The sequence below is a fragment of the Cryptomeria japonica genome, chromosome 4 (genome assembly GCF_030272615.1).
Source record: "Cryptomeria japonica chromosome 4, Sugi_1.0, whole genome shotgun sequence".
NCBI lineage: Eukaryota > Viridiplantae > Streptophyta > Pinopsida > Cupressales > Cupressaceae > Cryptomeria > Cryptomeria japonica.
Genome location: NC_081408.1, coordinates 9,215,018 through 9,234,464, shown reverse-complemented (window position 1 = coordinate 9,234,464; position 19,447 = coordinate 9,215,018). Strand labels below are relative to the sequence as shown.

Below are 19,447 nucleotides of genomic sequence, written 5' to 3'. Positions count from 1 at the left end.
GGCATTAGTTACTTTCCCAATCACATCCATGTATGTATGATTGCCCATGAAAAATATGCGGCATGGTGCAAGGCTCAAATGTAGAAAACATAGATTGTAAAGATACCATATGTTGAGAATCTCCTGAATCTAGTAGCCATCTCCTTGAATCATGACTTGGAGTATCACAAAGATAGTTTCCTTTTCTTGTCCCAAAAAAGTGAGTCTTCCCACTTGTAGAAGCCATGAATGCTTCCCCTTTTCCTTTTGATTATGAGGAAGTGGAAGTTGATGAATCCTCTTTCTTCTAGACATTAGGAAAATAAATGTTGTGCTTTTTGAGGATATGTGTGAGCTCATCAATCTTCTTAGAATGGCAACGATGCTCCTCATGACCAACCTTTTTACAATATGAACAAGTAGATCTCTCTCTTTTTGGTGAATTGTCCTTCTTGGAGGAGGATGAATCTCCTTATTGTGGAGAAGGTGATGCTTTGTACTTAGGCTTTGATTGCTATTTTTTCTTGTTTGAGTTGTCATTTCCTTGATTTCCTTTGTTTCCTTGATTTTCCACTAATTCTTGATACTTAGAAGCCTTAAGAATGCCAATTTTTATCAACTTAGTTTGTTCCATCATCAACATTTTGGCGAAAGCATCAAATGTAGGCATTGTGTGGCTTGAACCGATTGTCATCTTATGGGTTTGGAAACTAGAAACAAATGCTGCATATTATTGTGGAAGGTTGCCCATGAAATTGAAGATCAATTTAGTATGCTTCCTATTAATGCCACAATCCTTGAGTTGTGCCCTCAACTCTTTTTCCTTAGTGACATAATCTTGTATAGTATCAAACTTCTTGGGATCTACCATGGTGAGATCACTATCAATCTAATATCCCCTAATCTCATCAAATTGAGTATACAAGTCTTAAAACTTTTGAAAAGAATCCTTGATTAAGGTACATTTCTCAATATGAAAAATGAGATCCTTTGATACATAATTTCTTAAGGTACCAATTGCCATCATATTTTTGGTGAGCCAATCCAAGTAGCATAATTATGAGGAGTTAAGAGAGGAAAAATAGGAGAACCCATAGTAGAAAAATAGAAAGATCGTAAGAGCATAAAAGAACAAGAGACACCCCCCAAATTCACTCAATCAAAGTACCCCCCCCCAAATGATGATTTTGGCACTTTATATGTATTACGTGTACAATAGGCCACTTGCAAACAATGACAAGGTGGACTTCTGATTTTGTTTGCAACTGCCCCAATAGGTTGAGAACTACAATACTAAAGACCAAAAAGATAGATCTATGCAATACAAGTGACAAATTGGCCAAAAAAGACAATATGTTGAAAGTAGAATTTCTACTCAAAATTACTACAAATTGATAGCAGATTATGAAAGAAGATAAATAATTATGCACTTTAAACAAAAAACACCTAAAAAGGAGTTTGTATGAGCCCAAACTGAGTCTTGGAAGTTGAAAAAACAAGGATTGGACAGGTACAGTCACCAAAAATTGAGATTTCTAAAAAATATGCTCATCAAAATCAAAAAATAATGCCACCATAAGACATTATAAGAAACATTAGCCCATTTCAAAAAAAAATTGCACCAAAAAAGGAGCAAAAATGAGCAAGATATGGTCATTTGAAGTTGAACTGCAAAATCGAAAAGCCAAATGAGAGGGGCCTACCAAATTTTCAAAAAATGACATCAGAAAATTGCATGATTAAATTTGACATTCATATGGCCGTTACCAAAACTTTGCCTCTTTGCTTGCATGGCATCTGTACAGTACTGATTGATGATGTGGCAAAAGCGAATTCAGTGAAAATGTTGGTGTGTATGTATGGTCTGATGATGTGGCAAGTTGATGAGACGACTAACTATGCATATAGTCAATGATGTGGCAACTAACTATGTAGGGTGTTTTACTCATTAATACATTACTGTGGAGGGAAGATTTACCAGTGTGTACGACTACCATTTCATCCTCCTCAAGCACTTTCGACACAAGGTTAGAATTTCTTTTCCCTACTACTAGTTGTTCTCTCTAAAACATTATCTTCAGGAACACTGTAATAGCCCTGAGAATTACTTTGTCTTGCATGTTGGTCTCATTCAGATTATTCATGAGCACTTCACTAACATGTTGGCTCCATCTAATCCCATTTTGCCCATATCAGAAGGGCATGATACTGAAACTAGTTTTTCTGAGGGCAATACTGATTGGGATTCCGATTGGGAAGAGAAAATTATTACTCTCCTCTCTAACAAGGCGCCTAAGAAAACCCCTTTGAGTAAGCATTCGAGTAAAAAAGATCTCTTTGTTAAAACCTTTTCTAAAGCTAAAAAAAAGGTGAAGGACCGTCCTAAGAATAAGTTGGTTTCTTACTCTAATGACTCATCTGAAGACTCCTATGATACGTTTAATCCCTCTAAAGGATACCACTCTTCTCACCTTGTCACTGATAGAGAGAATGGGCCAAGATTCTCCAAAGAACTCAATCCTGAAGACTATTACTTTAAACGGGACCAGGAATTTCCAGATTATATTCTAGCAATCCAGAAATGATTTTGTGGATTTCTTTAGGGTTTTTTAATGAGATTTTCATGAAATAAAATACATTAACTTAAAGAACAAGGAAGTTGTTGGCACTATTAGCATTAAGTTGTCACTGATGTCAACTAGTTTGGCAAGATCATCAGTAAGTAAGAAGTGATGACCGGTGTAAGAAGAGAAAGACAAAAGGAAGGCTACTGATAAACATGACGTGTCATACACTGGTAAAGAAGGAAAATCGGTAAGGCACAAACTGGGATGAAGATTGTTTGATATGAAAGCACAACAACTGGTGAGTAGAATAGAGAGGATGTTTGATAGTCATACCAGTAAGGTGAACTAAACCGGTAGTCTACCTTGGTCAGAAAATAATGTTAAACCGACATAAGAATCAAAGAAGAGGTGGATGTCGACAAGCATGATAGCTGGATGCCAACTGGAGGTATTACACAGGTCGGTGGAGAGTGCAACAATGTAACAAATCTACAAGTAGGTCAACTTTAATGAGGAACCTGCAAACCATGGAGGATGCCAGAGGATTGTAGCTCAAGGTAGGCAAGCTGGCAAGGTGGTTGAAATGATCCTACAAAAATATTTGATGTTTGTACCCATTTGGTGAAGGAAACAACAAAGCCATTAATGGCAAATGACAAAGAAAAGAGGAAAAGCATAGTGTAGACCTCCAGATTTAGAAAATGCACACTAGAATGTGAAGCTTTGCGGGTGATTGATCGATGTCATGAATATATTATCAATGGAAAAGAAGATCAAATCAAATAAGATTCAGGCTGATTTGGGGAAGGTAAAACCTAACATGATCGTGATTGATTGCATTCTTGGCGGGAATCCATGATGATAAATATATGAGCTCAAAACATATAAGATTGATTCTTTAGGAGAAGAATAATAGTGAAAAGAGCTTGATTCCAGAGAAGGATCATCTCCCTTAGAATTTATTCTAAGAAATTTGCAGAGTGACTAAACAAGCAAACCGGTGAGAGGGTTTAACCGATAGTGATAGAGTACCAGTATAACTATAGCAGGTCTAACAATTGAGCTAACTTGTGAGGTGTGATAGATCAAGAAGACATCCCAGTGTGACACAATTGGTTGCGAGGCTGAGAAAGAGAGAGAGAGAGAAGAGAGGCCAAGAATCAGAGAGAGTGATATCAAAACATGTATTTTGAGATCTAGTAAAGAAGAGAAGACTCTGAAACGACAGTAGCCTATTTGATCAAGAGTCGCAGGAACTCATTTGCAACGAGAAGTTATAACTGTATCAAAATTGTAATTCAATATACATCATCAATTTGGATCTTGGTGCGGGAGTTGGTGCTCCTTGGGTTGGTGCCCTAAATCTTTGTAATTCAGTGTTTCACTTGTGAGGCTGGATTGGAGAAGTAGTCTCCAACAACATTTCTCATCAAGGTTTTTCCCATATTGGATTTTTCCTCATACATCTGGTGTTGTAGGTTGCATTTGTGTGATTGTCCCTTTTGGTATTCTCATTTGTCTTGCTGGTTTGGTTGGTTAGTGCTTAGGATAACAATTGGTATTCTGAGGTTTCTTGAAAAAGAAAAAGAATTTAGGAACCACAGATTCACCCCCCTTTTAGTGGTACATTGTGTTCAATAGTAGTGTTTAGTAAACTGGATGAATTGATAGAAAATTGGCAACCTCAGAATACTGAAGGGATAGTGTGGACTGAAGAAGAGAAGTTGTTGATGGTAGAATGTCTCCAAATAACCGTGGAACTAATGGATAAAATGAAAAAGGAAACTGAGACAAAGACCATGTAGGTCAAAGGGAAAATTGGTAAAATCAAGGAAGCAATGAATGCCATTATAAACAACTATGTGACCACTATGAGTACATTGGTGGATAAGTTGGCTAAATACCACCAGGGTTACCTGATCATGGACCTAGACGTTGATAGAGAAAAAGGTCAGAAAGAGGATTCTTGTCCCTCTAATAGAACCAAAGCTAACCTTAAGAGAAAGGCAGAGTCTTCCATTTAGGAGTTCTAGGACCTGAAGAAGGCAGCTCAAGAGATGAACATCATTGAAATTGATATTGCAAAGACTTTAAAGTCATTAGGTTAATGTATGTCTAGTTTTAGCTTTTTGCTGTCTTTTTGTTTAGTCTTCTATCCTTATTGTTGGTGTGACAACCTTTCTATTTTACGGGACTTTGGATGTAATTTATAATTTAGCCTATAAGTCTATGGTTTTGAGTCTCTATAAAATTCGCTTTTTCCTTAATCAAATTTTTTTTGATAAGACAAATAATTAAAAATTAAATTAATTTTAATAATTTTTAATTTCATAAACGGACATAAATAACTAGAATAAATTTTACACTTAATGAAATCATTAGAAAATTAATCTTTAAAATTAATTTTTTTTAATATTTAATTTTTCTTTATAGAAACTTAATAATATATTTATTTTCCTACCTTTCCTTTTTCTTTTTTAGAAACTTACAACCCAAGATAAAATATCTTAATAAAATAAATAATATTGAAAAATATTCTTATTATATGTTTTCCTTTATGAACATTCTTTTTCTAATTAATAATATTTAAATATGTATTTTTCTCCTCAAATTTGAATCGTTGATTTCACAAAGTGAGTGGAAAACTTCATATACGGTATGCCTTTGGCATAAAAATATGTAGCTTCACTGTCATAACCAATAACAAAGGGGAGTGTTGCCTCAAATATCAATAGTTGCCATTTCTAAGTACATAAGTGAGCTCTTGTTTTAAAGAATAAGTTATCTATAGAATAAAAAAATCTATTACATTATTAAATAATTCATCTAGATGAAGATGATTTAGGTATCATTAAAAAAAAAGAAAAAGGTAGTTGACCAAGATTGTACTCCTAAATTTGAATTATGCAAACATTTTATGTATAGAATAAAATTATATTCGATTTTATGACAATTGTCACCAATTTTCTAAGGTGTTAGACTTGATTAATTTAAAAGTATTTGAATATATCAATTTCCTTTGATTTTTATGCTTTTTGTTTTATGTTTTTTTATACATATTTCTTCTTGAAAGACATGAATGCATTTTCATAGAAGTAATATACTCTATATTCAATTTAAGACTCTTGAAAAAAGTATATTCATGCAAATATTGAATTTTCTAGAACTAACAATTTCATTGAATCTTGTTCCATAGATTTTGATATATTATATAAATTTATAGGATTGAGAGACACAGGACAAGTTCAAATACTCCATGGTAGAGTGGAGTTACAAAGAAAATGAAGATTAGCTAATGGATAGAGATATAAGTAAATGCTTAGGTAGGCTAGCTTGAAACATAAGTTCTACATATAAGTGGTCATCGAGATCATAATTTTGGTGCATGATTTATATGGTTAATCACATGAATCTTTAATTAGTTAGTTAGATTATATCATTATTATTTGTACTATATTTCTTTATACTCTATTATAAACAATTTGATCATGTTTTAGAGTCCTTAATTTTTTATTAAATATGTCATCCTAGATGCCAAATATGAATGCTTTACTACATAATACAATGGAAAGAAAGGCATTTTATTGAAGGATTGTCTAAAAATAAAATAAAACATAAGTTGAAGTAAAGGAGATGTGACTACAAATATGTCTTTATCTACAAGACATAATCATGGCAAGAATATGGGAGAACATATATTAATGAGATTGGATCTATACTACTTGGTTTGAAATGAATTTCAAAGTTAGGGAACTTGTTAGATATTATTTTCTTATGTACATAAAAAACTTGTTGAATTGAAAATCATAACAATGCAGCTACATAAAAAATCCAAATGAAGTAAAACCGTAGAGTTGAAAATAGTAGAGTATGCACTTTTCTCCTCTATAACTACTTATACTCATCTATATGTCAATAATGACTAAATATAAGTTGGGATTTACAAAAATAAAGTGGACAAGGAAGAGATTTATGACTTCTCTATAAACGAATTTATTTAGAGATGCCCGATGAGGAATGTATGATAATTCATATAAATCATATATCAATAAATAATTTCAAACTCTGATTGAAATGAGTGAGTTATTTTCTTTCACAGTGAAAATCAAGCATTAATTGAAATGTGCAAGATATTTTGGTTATTAACGTCACCTACCATATGTTTATTTTCCTTCACATTCAATGAGACCAAATCTCAAATCAAAATAAGTTTTTTGTTTTAGCCACCAAACCCTAACAATCTATCTATTTTTCCTTTTGCTTTGAGTGAGAATGGATCTAGACAATGTGTTTATTTACCTTTACATTTGAGAAGAACGTAGCCCGAGTTATAATGAGTGGATTGTTCGGGCCAATCGTGGCTAAGAATGTGTCATTGAGCTTAATTAAATTTTTATTAATATATATATATATAATCTTATTCGAAAATGGGTACATTACATTTAAGCGTGATTGACCATAGTTAAAGTCCAAATTTGATTTCCTCATAGACAAGTGAAAGCGGCCAAATTTTATTCTCTTTAAAGTTGAAGATGCAATAAAATATTTTCCAGCCGATAGGCTATTCCCTGTGGGGGAGCTCCCCCACCGGAAATGTGTCTCACGCCTGTAAATTGTTTCTGTCGGAAACTCTTACTCGGCAGAAAATCATTCTGACACCGGGAAATTACTTTGCACCATTCACCATTTTTCTTTAAGGCACGATGGAAAATCGTTTCACAACACATAAATTGATTAGCAGGGTAGGGCCACTCACAGTCGTCATCACAATATGCCCGCACAAAACAGGCGCTGCCTCTGCTGTACCCAACATGCCCGTTGCCAATGCTATTATTAACACTACACTAAACAATTTCTTTGACATTTTCTTTTACGTTGTGAAGAAAAACTGTTGTGAGGAAGCCAATTTATGGAGTGCAATCAAAAGGCCTTCGCCGTCTGTTTGGACCAATCATTGCTCAATTTCTAACCCATTTTGCATGAAATTATTGATCGGGCCAAAGATTCATTTCTTATTTTGGAGATTTGATCGAGATATTACTAATTTAAGATAGTGGGCAGGACGTAGATTTATAAGAATAAATGTCTTAGTAAATAGATTGCCATGGATATTTAAGTGCATATTCCATTTGTGAATTAAAGAAAGGAAACGTTGAACTGATTATATCATTGTAAAGTGTAGTGAGATAGTGAACTTATATTCATGATAAAAATATGTAAATGGAAAAAGAAATTGATCTCAAAATGAAAAAAAAGAGAATATCGAAAGTAAAAACATAATGTGATTTTGAAGGGTGAGTGAAAGATAAGAAATGGAAATAAGAACCAAATCATAGTTAGATGATAAATTAAAAAAGTGCAAGTATAAAAGTAGACATTAGTTATAAAAATATGATACAATTAGAAATATAATATGTAAATCAATCTATCCATATCTATCTTATTCTCCATGTTTTATTCATAATATATCTATCTTATTCTCCATGTTTTATTCTTAATATATCTATCTTATTCTCTATGTTTTATTCATGATATATTTATTGAGAAGCATAACTATATAGATTAATCTTCTCACATTCAAGATGATTTTTTCTTCCATTATGAGTTCATGTACGTTATTTATAAATCTCATCCATTTGTCTAGGTATCATAATGATATACATCTTTTTTAATAGAGAATCACATTTGGTTCCTCTTACTTTTTTTTTTAGATATATATTTTGAGTTCTTTTACAATACCTCATCTTACATCTCATTTTTCATAATATTTAGTTGTAGAAGAATAAAAGAATTCATTGATGAGATATTTTCACCATACTCTCCACCTATTATAGATAATGTAGGAAATATTGAAATAAGTGGCTCTCATTTTCTAAATGATCCTTGTAGTGAGATTGATTATCTAAGAAAATGTAGTGATAATTTGAAGAAAAAATCTACATTAAAAACTCTAAGAAAAATTATATTATATTAGCACATGGTATTTTGACTTATGCACCACAAAATATTTTTTTTGCACCTTATTTTAAAAAGAAATATATTATAGGGATTCATGAACACATGTTCAATAGTTCAAGGTTGTCATAGATCTCTATGCATATAGACATATCATATCCTTATGTCCAAATATCCCTATATATTTGATCATCTACGTAAGTATCATATCCTTGCATGCAATTATATTCATGTAGCATTATACACTCTGATTTGGCTCTTATTTAATCCAAGATGGGTTCATGATCATGAGGATGTCTTGGCAAGTGCAAATTTGTTTTACCCTAAAATAATATCTAAATATTCTTCAATTGGTCAAATGTCCCTATTTACCTTTCCCTAACCAATGTTGAATAAACATACATTTTAATGATTTGATTGAATACACACATTTTCATTACTTAATAGACTATGCTATTATTTAAACATATTTATTGTATTCATTATAATCATCTTATCATCTCAAAGCATCAAAAGATCAATCAATAGTGAAACATGTGGATTTGATGAACTAAAAAAAAATAAAAATTCATCCTAAGCATTTGTCTATTGTCTTGTCTCTTGCATACACTCTCAATGGTTTGATCTCAATAAATGACCATTGCAATTTGGTTGTATAACGAGATAACAAAGGTGTTTTTAAATTTCATGAGTTCTTAAATGACAAAAGGATATTTGTAAAGAGGCATGGAAGAAGTGATATAAAATTTGTCTTCATATAAAACGAAGCGTGTGGAATAAATAATATTGCATTGTCATGATAGTATGCCAACCCATAAAGTATATTTTGGTAGAGTACAAAATTAGTTTAAAAAAAAAAGACAATTATCAACGTAATAGATTACATGCTATAAGGCCAAACATCAACATATCCAAAATATTTGTCTATTATCTTCATTCTTTCATCATAAATCAAAGCCACTTTATCCTCCTTTTATCAATAATTTTTTTATTAAAATAAACTCAAATTTCCTTATTAACTACAAAAATGTTAAATAAAGACATACAAACTGATAGTTAATTGCTGCTTAGTTGCTGCAACATTCAATTTTAAGATTTGTGTTGTATATTCTTCAAATCTCCTTCGACTTGTGCCTTTTGATATTTGAGTTTGTGATTTGTTTATATGCATGAAGCATACACATTTATTAGTCAATGTGATGATTTGTTTAAATTTTCAAATTATTTGTGTCCTAGTTGGTTAAGTGTTGAAATTACTAAGTGGAGGAACCTAGGTACAAGGAATGACTAACAAACATTGGAAAGTTCATAAATAAATTTATTTTATTCTATAGATTGTATATGTTTAAGATTTAATTTTTAATTTTGAACAAAATGAATTATACTGAATGATCAAAATAATTAAAATAATTTAATAATAAATTAAAATATAAAAATACATAATATTAATTGTAAGAATTACATAATGTTTAATTGTAAGAAAAATACTTAAATTTATTTAGGTCGTGGGTATGCTCCCCATGGTCTTGAGTTCAAGTCCCCGGCTGTGTTAACTCTGTGTGTGTTGCTACCTTGTGACCGGGTTGTACACATGGGGGATTAGTCTCGCTTCAGCGAGGACACCTCCAGATTCCACAATAGTGAATATAAAAAAGGAGAGTATATGGCTACAAAGTAATGCAATAACAATTACAAAATTGTATTTAGAGAGAAGTGTATAACAATAAATTTAAATAGATTATCAATAAAATTTATACATCTAACATATATTATAATTTAAAAATATATTTTGTTATTTAATATGATTTTAATTGAATATATTAGAATGCTTGAAAAAAAAAATTATACACATTTCATTTAAAGATAAATATGATTCGTAATTAAAAAATAATAATTTATTCTCGGATCATAATATCTTAAATTTGATAGAAACTAAAAATAATAATTTATAATTATCTTTCATAAAAGGTAGTATATTTTTTATTTTTAAAGATCTAGAATCCGGCATTGGCTATGCACTATTATAGTTAGCATGCAATTTATTTTCGTGTTTTTCAAAATAGTATTAAAAACATATGATTGTTCAAAATCAGTTGTTAAAAAACACATCACATTCAAAAGATCATTTGTGAAAAACTGTATATTTTTAATCTTCATTTTGACAAATATGAAAAAAAAACAAAAAAACGTGGCATGCTAAATATAATGTTGCATAGCCATTAGCCTAGAAATCAGCCATATAAGAAATCAAAGGTACAACATAATAAGAAAATTATCATGTTATGTACATCCGAATTACTATGTTTGAATGTAAACTATTTTCCACATTTCTAAACATCTTAGAGTTTTAATAAATATCAATTACTATTCAACATTTTGTACAAACTTTTTAATTTGATTTCAATTATTTTGATTACCTGATAAAACTTTACTATAGATTAAATTTAAATATTTTTTAATTGATACCATCATTCCTAAACAGAACATTACTAAGACAATATATACTTAGATTAATTTACATTTTTATTGCAATCATAAATAATATTAATTCTAAAATTGTTACTATAATAAAATCAACTACATTTATCATCATATATTACTATCGGCTACCCATTGCACCTCAGCTAGGTGCAAGTGCTAGTTATTAAGGATTTTCACTTATGCACATCAAAACACTTTCTTTTTTGTTCCGTTATAGTGTCAAGGTGTATATCCATGAAGTCTTAGTTTAATGTTTGCTAAGAGTGTTTGTATCTAGTTGTTTTTATGTATATATCTCTCAAGATAACCATTTTGAAAATTTTCCTAGGGTATGATTCCATGTCTCATTCATATATTTTGGTACTTTGGGTGCAAAATTTACAAGACCTTAGAAGTAGGTTCTCTTACATCATAAAGTAGTTTTGAATAAAAATAATGGAGTCAATCTATTTTGACATTAGATATTGATTTTGGTTTTAAGAAAAAGGTTGTGATAACATGTGTTTTTGAAATTTTCAAAATAAGAAAATGGAATTCATTTGGCTTATTCGATTAAATATTTAATGGTTTCTAGAAGTTGGGTCTTCCATATCATAAAACATCTTCGATTGATTGAATGTCTAGTTGAAATCTTTTGATTGGTTTTAGCTCATGGCTTACTTTTATGTATTTATTTTCATATTTATAGGGTGGTCGAGATAGAGGTTTCCACATGAAATTTGAAATTACTCTCTCTTTGTTGGTGCTATTATTATAAAGCTTGAATATTTGCAGATGTATTGAAACCATTCAATTATTGAATAGCACATTGAGTTGCTTAGGAGTGGAATTTTTCTTTTTAAAGGAGTTTCTCTGCACAAATCACTAAGAAATTGTATATGCCTTTTGTGTTTATTGCCTTGCAACTATGATTTTTGAATATACCTCATTGCATACATTATTATAGTTTTCCACTTCTACTTATTTTCATTTGATATAGAGCTTGATAAACTCAAATCTTAGGCGTTGGGAACAATTTTTTCTTGTTTTAACTTTGATTCGGGTGGAAACTTGTAATAAAAACATATAAATAGAGAAGTGCATCGAAATGAACTTTGAGTAATGGTTCTAGAATGGAGGACATTCTTGTAGACAATCTAATTGAAATTTACTACACAAAAAGGCAAACGGCCTCATGCAACATTACTTGGTAGATCTTATTTTCCTTATGACACATTTATAAACCACTACACAAGTTCTATAGAATAACTTGGGAGACTTTAACTAGGATAAATCATTGGTTAACAATTGAGAATGGGTGATGTTGAGATTTTTATTTAACATTATAATATGTGCAATGTGATTTGACACCATTACACTCTATTGAATTTAAAAATAACACCTAATCAATGCATGAAACTATTGCCACTTTTTTAAATCATGGATTCACTTTATGGAGGTATTGAGAGCACAACTTTGAAATAAAATTGATTATAGTAGTGATTATTTTACTCAAAAAGTATCTATGCATTAAAATTATTTTGAATTTAATAAGAAGGCTTTAGTTATTAGTAGAAGATTGAAAAAAAGGTAAAATACTCAAAAGGAAAAAAAAAAGTATATATCTAATCTATATGAGCTTTATTAAAATCTATTGGAAAGTCTAAGGCTAACTATTGGAATTAAAATAATCTACTAGTGAAATGGGGAAAAGGGGAAAAAGAAAAATGATGTAGATATATTTTTCATGGCCTTAGCAACTCATGTATTGAAAGATGAATAGTTGATAGAATTTGAGGCTTATTTTGATATGATGTCTCATCAAAGGTAGTTTTAAATGTATGATGAATATGATGGTGGAAGGAGTATTAAAACAATAATTTTTATTTGAACATACTTAGCAATAGTAAAGTTCAAATTTGATTCCATGAAGAACGAGTGAAATAGGTTAATGGTGTGATGTGGATACATGGTTTCACATAAAAACTATCTTTAGTTACAAAACTGAATTATGTGGGGATGTAGGTTGTTTTCTCTACTGGAATATATAAGATGGTGCAAGGAGATATAATATTTGTGAAAGGTGTTTGTTAGCACATAATATCAACTAGAAAGTGCATGCTCTCAAATACAATGATTATTTTATTTGTATAGTTTATAAAGTATGTAGCTCCACTATCATAAACAATGACAAAGAAGATTGGTGTCTCTACTTTCAATGGTCATTATTTTTTAAGTACTTAAGTGGACTCTTATTTTAAAGAGGAAGATACTTTTGGAAGATAAAAAATAGTATGGTAACAACAAATAACTCATATAAATGAAGATTATTTAACTATTTTAAAAGAACTTAATTTAATAAAAATAGTTAAGGGGATAAATGATTGTATTGTATAATTATATTTATGTGAATATTATATATATAATAAAACTATATTTAGTTTAAATATAGTTATTGTTGATCGAAAAATAGAATACAAACACCAGTCTAGAGAGATAAGGGTGTTATCTAGTAACATAGTTTCTAAATATGTAACTAAGGAAATTGATTAGTCTTAGAAATATCATCTAGAGATTACATCCCTAATAGGATATAAAGTAGGTTGTTGCCAATGAGTAAAAAATATGATGAGGGGAATAGAAGAATAATGAATAGAAGATAGAAAGTATAAAGGAGATATAATGAATGTACTCACTTTATTAAGATGTTAATATAAATAATATAATTATCAAGGCTCATACTATGTATGGTGTTTTATTTTTGTTTTAATGACAAGACTAGATCAAGAATAACTCTATTGTTAACTCAATAGGACCGATTATGGTGTTATTACATTACAATTAGCAAAACTATTTTTGGAACAAAACTCTAGTTTGTCTCCTTCATTATTTATTACTAACATTGGTTTCATTTTTATTGTCATACCATTTTTTTGTTCAAATTTTAACTATATTACTCAATCAAAAAGAGAAGAAAAGATGAATAATTGACAAAAAAATGTCTTTTGGATGCCTACCCTTTGAGAGTGGGTAAGAAGCTAAGAGGATAGGGAATGGAAAGGGGCTTGAGAAGACTAGAGAAACTATGACAACATGTGGTTGTTGAAGAAACCAAATAAATCATTGTCATTTGATACAATGTAGGAGCTATACAAGACCAAATCTTAAACACCCATGGAAAAGGGCAATAATAATAATTCAAGAGAGATCAAGGATAAAACTAGAACAAGAAGAATAGACAAAATAGATAGCCCTAACAAAGAAGAAAGGAGACTAAGATAAAAAATGGAGAGAAGAAACATAAGTTTGTGGAAAGGAGAAGACTAACAAAAAGTTCAGCTTTTTTATTTTGTGAAGGATTTGAGGCCTATTTTACGTTTTTTCTTCATCATTTTATTTCACCATAGATGTTTTGGGAAACACCTTAATTATACCCTCATTGAGGTGTTCTGTGAGTGAATGGCATGGTAACAAAACAAGTTGTCATGACATGATTCAATTTCTCGTTTCAAATCTCAAGCTTTGGTTTCTCAAACTTCTACATTTATAGGGAAACAAAATAAAAATAAAAAGAATAGAGGTTCATAATCTACTCAACCAACTATAGAGTCTCATGCATATGATTCAAATTCTTCCTCCTCTTCTGAATGGTCTTTATCAAGGAAGGACAAGCCTAAGTTTTATTTACACTTAGACAAGACATGATGAGCATCAATGCTATGTAAAGTAGATTGAGGAACTAAAAAATATTCTTTAAAATAATTTCATATTAAGTCACCTTCATCTAGTGCATCCTTGTCTACCGCTTCAAGACCTACACATTCCAAGTCATCTTATATGGCATGTGGTGAAGAAAATATAAAAGGACATGCTCTCTTTGCATCAACACATCTTCAATTCTCCAAGTGGCTTCTTAATTTAAGAGCCATCATGTGACATCATACAAGGGTATGTTCTCTTCTTTTAAGCATTTTACATTTTCACATATTTTGATGGGTAAGAACACTTACATTACTATTACTAGGAATGAATCTATTAAGATTGATTTTGGCACATTCAATAATGTTCTTTATGCTCCTTTATCATGTTCCAATCTCCTTTCCATTTACTAAATTACTCACTATGGGAGAGGTAAGACAATTGAGTTCAATTCTCATCAAAGATCTTCATAGTAGAGAGCTTATTGTAGTTTCCTATGTTGATCATGGATCTCTATTACATGAGTTCTCTCTTTTTTATCCCATTGAGCATGTAGTTACGTTGGCTTGTCCTAACTCTCATACATATAGAGTGGATCGGTTATCGAAGGAGAAGTTTGGTCACTTGAACCTATATGTACTTTAGTTATCCACAAATACTGTTGATCCTCCTCCTCCACCTCTTGTTTTTTCAAGATTAATTTAGTTCAGCAAGTTGATTATTCCCTTCCAATTTATACTTTGTGAGATGAGTAGTTTCCAAATATTGTAGGGTTGTTTAATACAAAACACACTCCTAAAATTGGGGACATGATTGAGGATATTTCATTCATCTTCGATGAAATTTTGAGCATTCTTGTCATCCCATCATTAGTAACTTCAAAATTTAATTTGTTCAGCATCTTTATAGTTCTTGTCATCCCTAAGTTAATATTAAGAGGATATGTTGGATTAAGTAGGAAAATATATCTTATTATTTAATTATTTAGGTCCTTTAATTACTTTATTCACTTAAGATAAGCTTAGGTTCTTTTTTTATTTTATTTGATAAGGATAATTATAGCTTAATTTGTCTCATTCATTATTATTGTGACACTTGCACTAGCCAATTTAATATTGCTATAAGTTTTTCCATCTTGGCTTTAATTCATCTTTTTTTAAGGATTTATTCATTTATTGTAACATATTATTTTGTGCAATTAATTCAATTGAACATATTATTATTTTTTGATAGGTTTTTTTCTTGTAGATGATTCTTTTCTTATGTGGTTGTATCATCAACTTCTAAAACATGAGTAAAACATTTTAGGTCACTAAAACCTAATCCCGTTAATTTGCCTCCATGAATTCAATAAAAAAAATATACGAAAATGAGTAAACCTTTTAGGTCATTAAAATTCAACCATTTTTGTATTTTCCCAATTGATTCAATACAAATTTTACATTAAAATGAGTAAATTTTTATATCACTAAAACCTTCCCATATTTGTATTTTCCTCCATGGATTCTATAAATATTTTACATTAAAATGTGTAAATCTTTTACGTCACCAAAGCCTAACCATATTTGTTTTTGCCTCTATGGATTCAATAAAAACTTTACATTAAAATATGTAAACCTTTTAGGTAACTTAAACATAACCATATTTGTGTTTGTCTCCATGGATTTGATAAAAAGTTTACATTAAAATGAGTAAATTTTGTAGCTGACTAAAACCTAACCTTGTTTGTATTTCCTTTATGCCTTCAAAATATAGAACCTTGATCAATTAAAAAAATGTGTTTATAAAGAATGGAGCTTGAAGATGTTTATTTACCTTTATATTTGATAAGAATGTAGCTCTAGTTGAAATGAGTAGGATTTTGGCCAATAAAATCTAACCAATGTGTCAATTACCTTCATGTAATGAGTAATTATTTATGTTCTAAAATGAGAAAACATTTTAGGTCACCAAAATATAACCATGTTTGTAAATCGGCCTTTACACCAAGCAATAATAGAAACCAAATTAAATAAGTGCACTGTAAAAACCTAACTATGTATCCTTTTTTCTTTACATGTAGTAAGAATAGATCTCCAATTAAATCAATGTTTAGATTACAAAAGCCTAACTATTGGTCTATTTGCCTTTACATTTGAAATGACTAGAACTATAATTAAAAGAATGCATTGTCTAGAATAAAAAATCTTAACTATGTTCACATTCAACAAGAATAGAGCTTCAATTAAGTGAACTCATTGTTAGACCATAAAAATCTATATATGTATCTAATTACCTTCACATTCCAAAAAAATAAAACAAAGATAGATATTTAAGATACCATAACTTTAACCTATATATTCATTTGCCTTCACACTCAGCAAGTATTTACGTTCGCTTCAACCCTTTACGGGTCACTTCTACTTTTGCAAATTTCAGAACGTATGTGTTTCAGATTCCACCCAGTGCGCTTGGAGTACTGCGTTCCATAGATCTCTGAGTGCTTGACAGGAAATTTGCTCAACTTTTCAACGCCCCCTATTGCCCACAATGATATTAATGGCCCGTATTGCTGACAAAGCGTTCTGTTGGTGGTCTAACCCACGTCTTATCCGCGTGATGTTGAAATTTATTTCATCGGCTTATGAAAGTCACACGTCAATCGAAAATCGTTCTGGCGTGTCCTAAGCACGTCGCTGGCTAAATCAAACTATTAATTGGCATTCGCTCCACAGTATTTTACATCCAACTTCCTCATCTACTCAAAATCTGTTTTATTCTGGTAGTGTTGTATTTCTTGAGAAGTCTCTTTTCTTGCGGAGAAAAATGCGGGAGAGCATCAAGATCGTCGGTTGTTCGGCTTGTTTGGGAAGAAGAAAGAAGAGGAGACATGTGGCGGGTGTAGCTACGTATGAGCAGGGACACGTAGGTGAGATTCATCCTACGCCTATGTCTCATGGCCACGTAGAGGAGGGTAAGGTCCATGGCGAAGGCGAGGGGAAGAAAAATGAAGGGGGCCTCATGGAAAAGCTGCATCGCACGAACAACTCTTCTTCCAGCTCTATTTCTTGTGCCTTAAATCTATTTAAGGTGCATCTGTACTTTTCAGAAATACTGCACATCCTACTTTTGCATCACATTTTCTGTAACTGAACATGGATTACTTTCATTGTTCAATCATGAAAAGATTGTACATTCCATTTAATCTGGCACTTTCTATAATGCCAGTACTTTGATCATTTTGATATGATGAAAAGAATGTACAGTTTAGTTCACCAGAGTATATCTGATCTGATGAAATGAGTGTGTTTGCAGTCTAGCGATGAGGAAGAAGATGGAAAGGGGGAGAAGAAAAAGAAGAAAAAGGTGGATTGAAGGACGAGATAAAGATTCTCGGACACCATGACAAGAAAGAGGAAGAGCACGGTTATGGCAAGACTGAAGAACAGAGCGAGAAGAAGGGATTGATGGAAAAGATTAAAGAGAAGCTTCCTGTACACAACAAAGAGGAAGAGAAACAGCAATAAAAAGCAACTGGTTTTTTGGGTGATTTCATCTTATATTGTGTGTAGCTATGGTGTTTACCCATCTTCTATATATAATAAGAATGCAACTAAAAAATGTTGGCATGTGATGCTGCCGTTAAACTCATGCACCGACCATGCATCGACCGTCCATCGACCATGCAGTGTACTGCAAGAAATTTACGATTAGTTCTAACTATTAGTTTAGAAGTAGTTTTCATATTCGATTTATTCTTCCATGCATGCATAGCTTATAGGTAGTTAGCTATAATTAGATCACCGATCTACCGCAAAAGACAATTAGTTTTGTCCATTAATCGGTAGCCTTAAATCCTCTATAAAAGAATATCCACATGCACAATTTAGGGATATTGCCAGTATAAAGAATATCCACATGCACAGTTTAGGGATGTTGCTGATATTGTTATTTAAAAGAAAGGGATTCCAGTTTTTGGAAGAGAAAGGAAACACGCCTGTTGATAATGCTGCGAAGGAAGAATCGAGAAACTGTGGAAAGATTGTAAGGAAAGCACAGTGCGGAAGATGCTCTCTTAATGTCAATTTTCAAGGTAATAAAATAAGTATGTATTAAATTCAATTTACAGAACTTAAAGATGTGCACAGAAAAATGGATAAAAAACCAAAACAGACAGAACATGACAAAGAAAGAACACAAGAGTTACATGAGAAAACTCTTATGGAAAAAACCCACCACCTAAAAGAGATCACTTTAATTCAGTAAACATATGATTACAATAAAGTTTAAGATCTTTTTTCAGACATTCACTCTCAAAACTCTTTTCATAGACAAAACAATATATCATTCAAAAATACAGAACATAGCAAAAGCCAACCACTATTTTGGTTCCCTCTGGCAACATATACTTCTAAAACGACCCCTATCTATTCAACTATCTATTCGTTTAACCATCAGGAAGCTCAACCGTATGTTCGTTCATAAACTCTGAGAACTTATTATCTCACATTCACTAGAAGGCGAGTCGGTTCGTATTCTTATACACCGGTGCAACCACATTAACTGTCCCCATGATAAAACCTTTGACCATTGACCCATGTGAACACTTGTGGTAAGTAACCGCTCATCGGGAGAACTCCCTCTATCGGCAAGACCAGTTTTGACTTACTCCGATACCCGATGAACAAGCAATGTGGTTCCATTGGCAGAAGACCCTCAATGGTTACCCCGATTGCCAATAAGCAACTTCATCAGCATAACGCCTGCAATCTGATAGACCTCCATTGCACTACTCCGCTCCCCGATGA

At 31.4% G+C, this 19,447-nt stretch overlaps 1 protein-coding gene across 1 annotated transcript; it reads left to right on the top strand.

Annotated features, from left to right (window-relative positions):
- Positions 1-17,465: 17,465 nt before the first annotated feature.
- On the top strand, positions 17,466-18,014 carry LOC131874819 (phosphoprotein ECPP44-like). Its single transcript, XM_059218737.1, has 2 exons — positions 17,466-17,729; positions 17,955-18,014. The coding sequence occupies exons 1-2, from the start codon at positions 17,466-17,468 to the stop codon at positions 18,012-18,014; spliced, it is 324 nt and encodes a 107-aa protein (XP_059074720.1).
- The last annotated feature ends 1,433 nt before the right edge of the window (positions 18,015-19,447 follow it).

Coding starts and splice junctions, on each gene's coding strand:
- LOC131874819 (XM_059218737.1), top strand. CDS start 17,466: ATGCGGGAGAGCATCAAGATCGTCGGTTGTTCGGCTTGTTTGGGAAGA. Junction 17,730..17,954: donor GTGCCTTAAATCTATTTAAG/GTGCATCTGTAC, acceptor GTGTGTTTGCAG/TCTAGCGATGAGGAAGAAGA.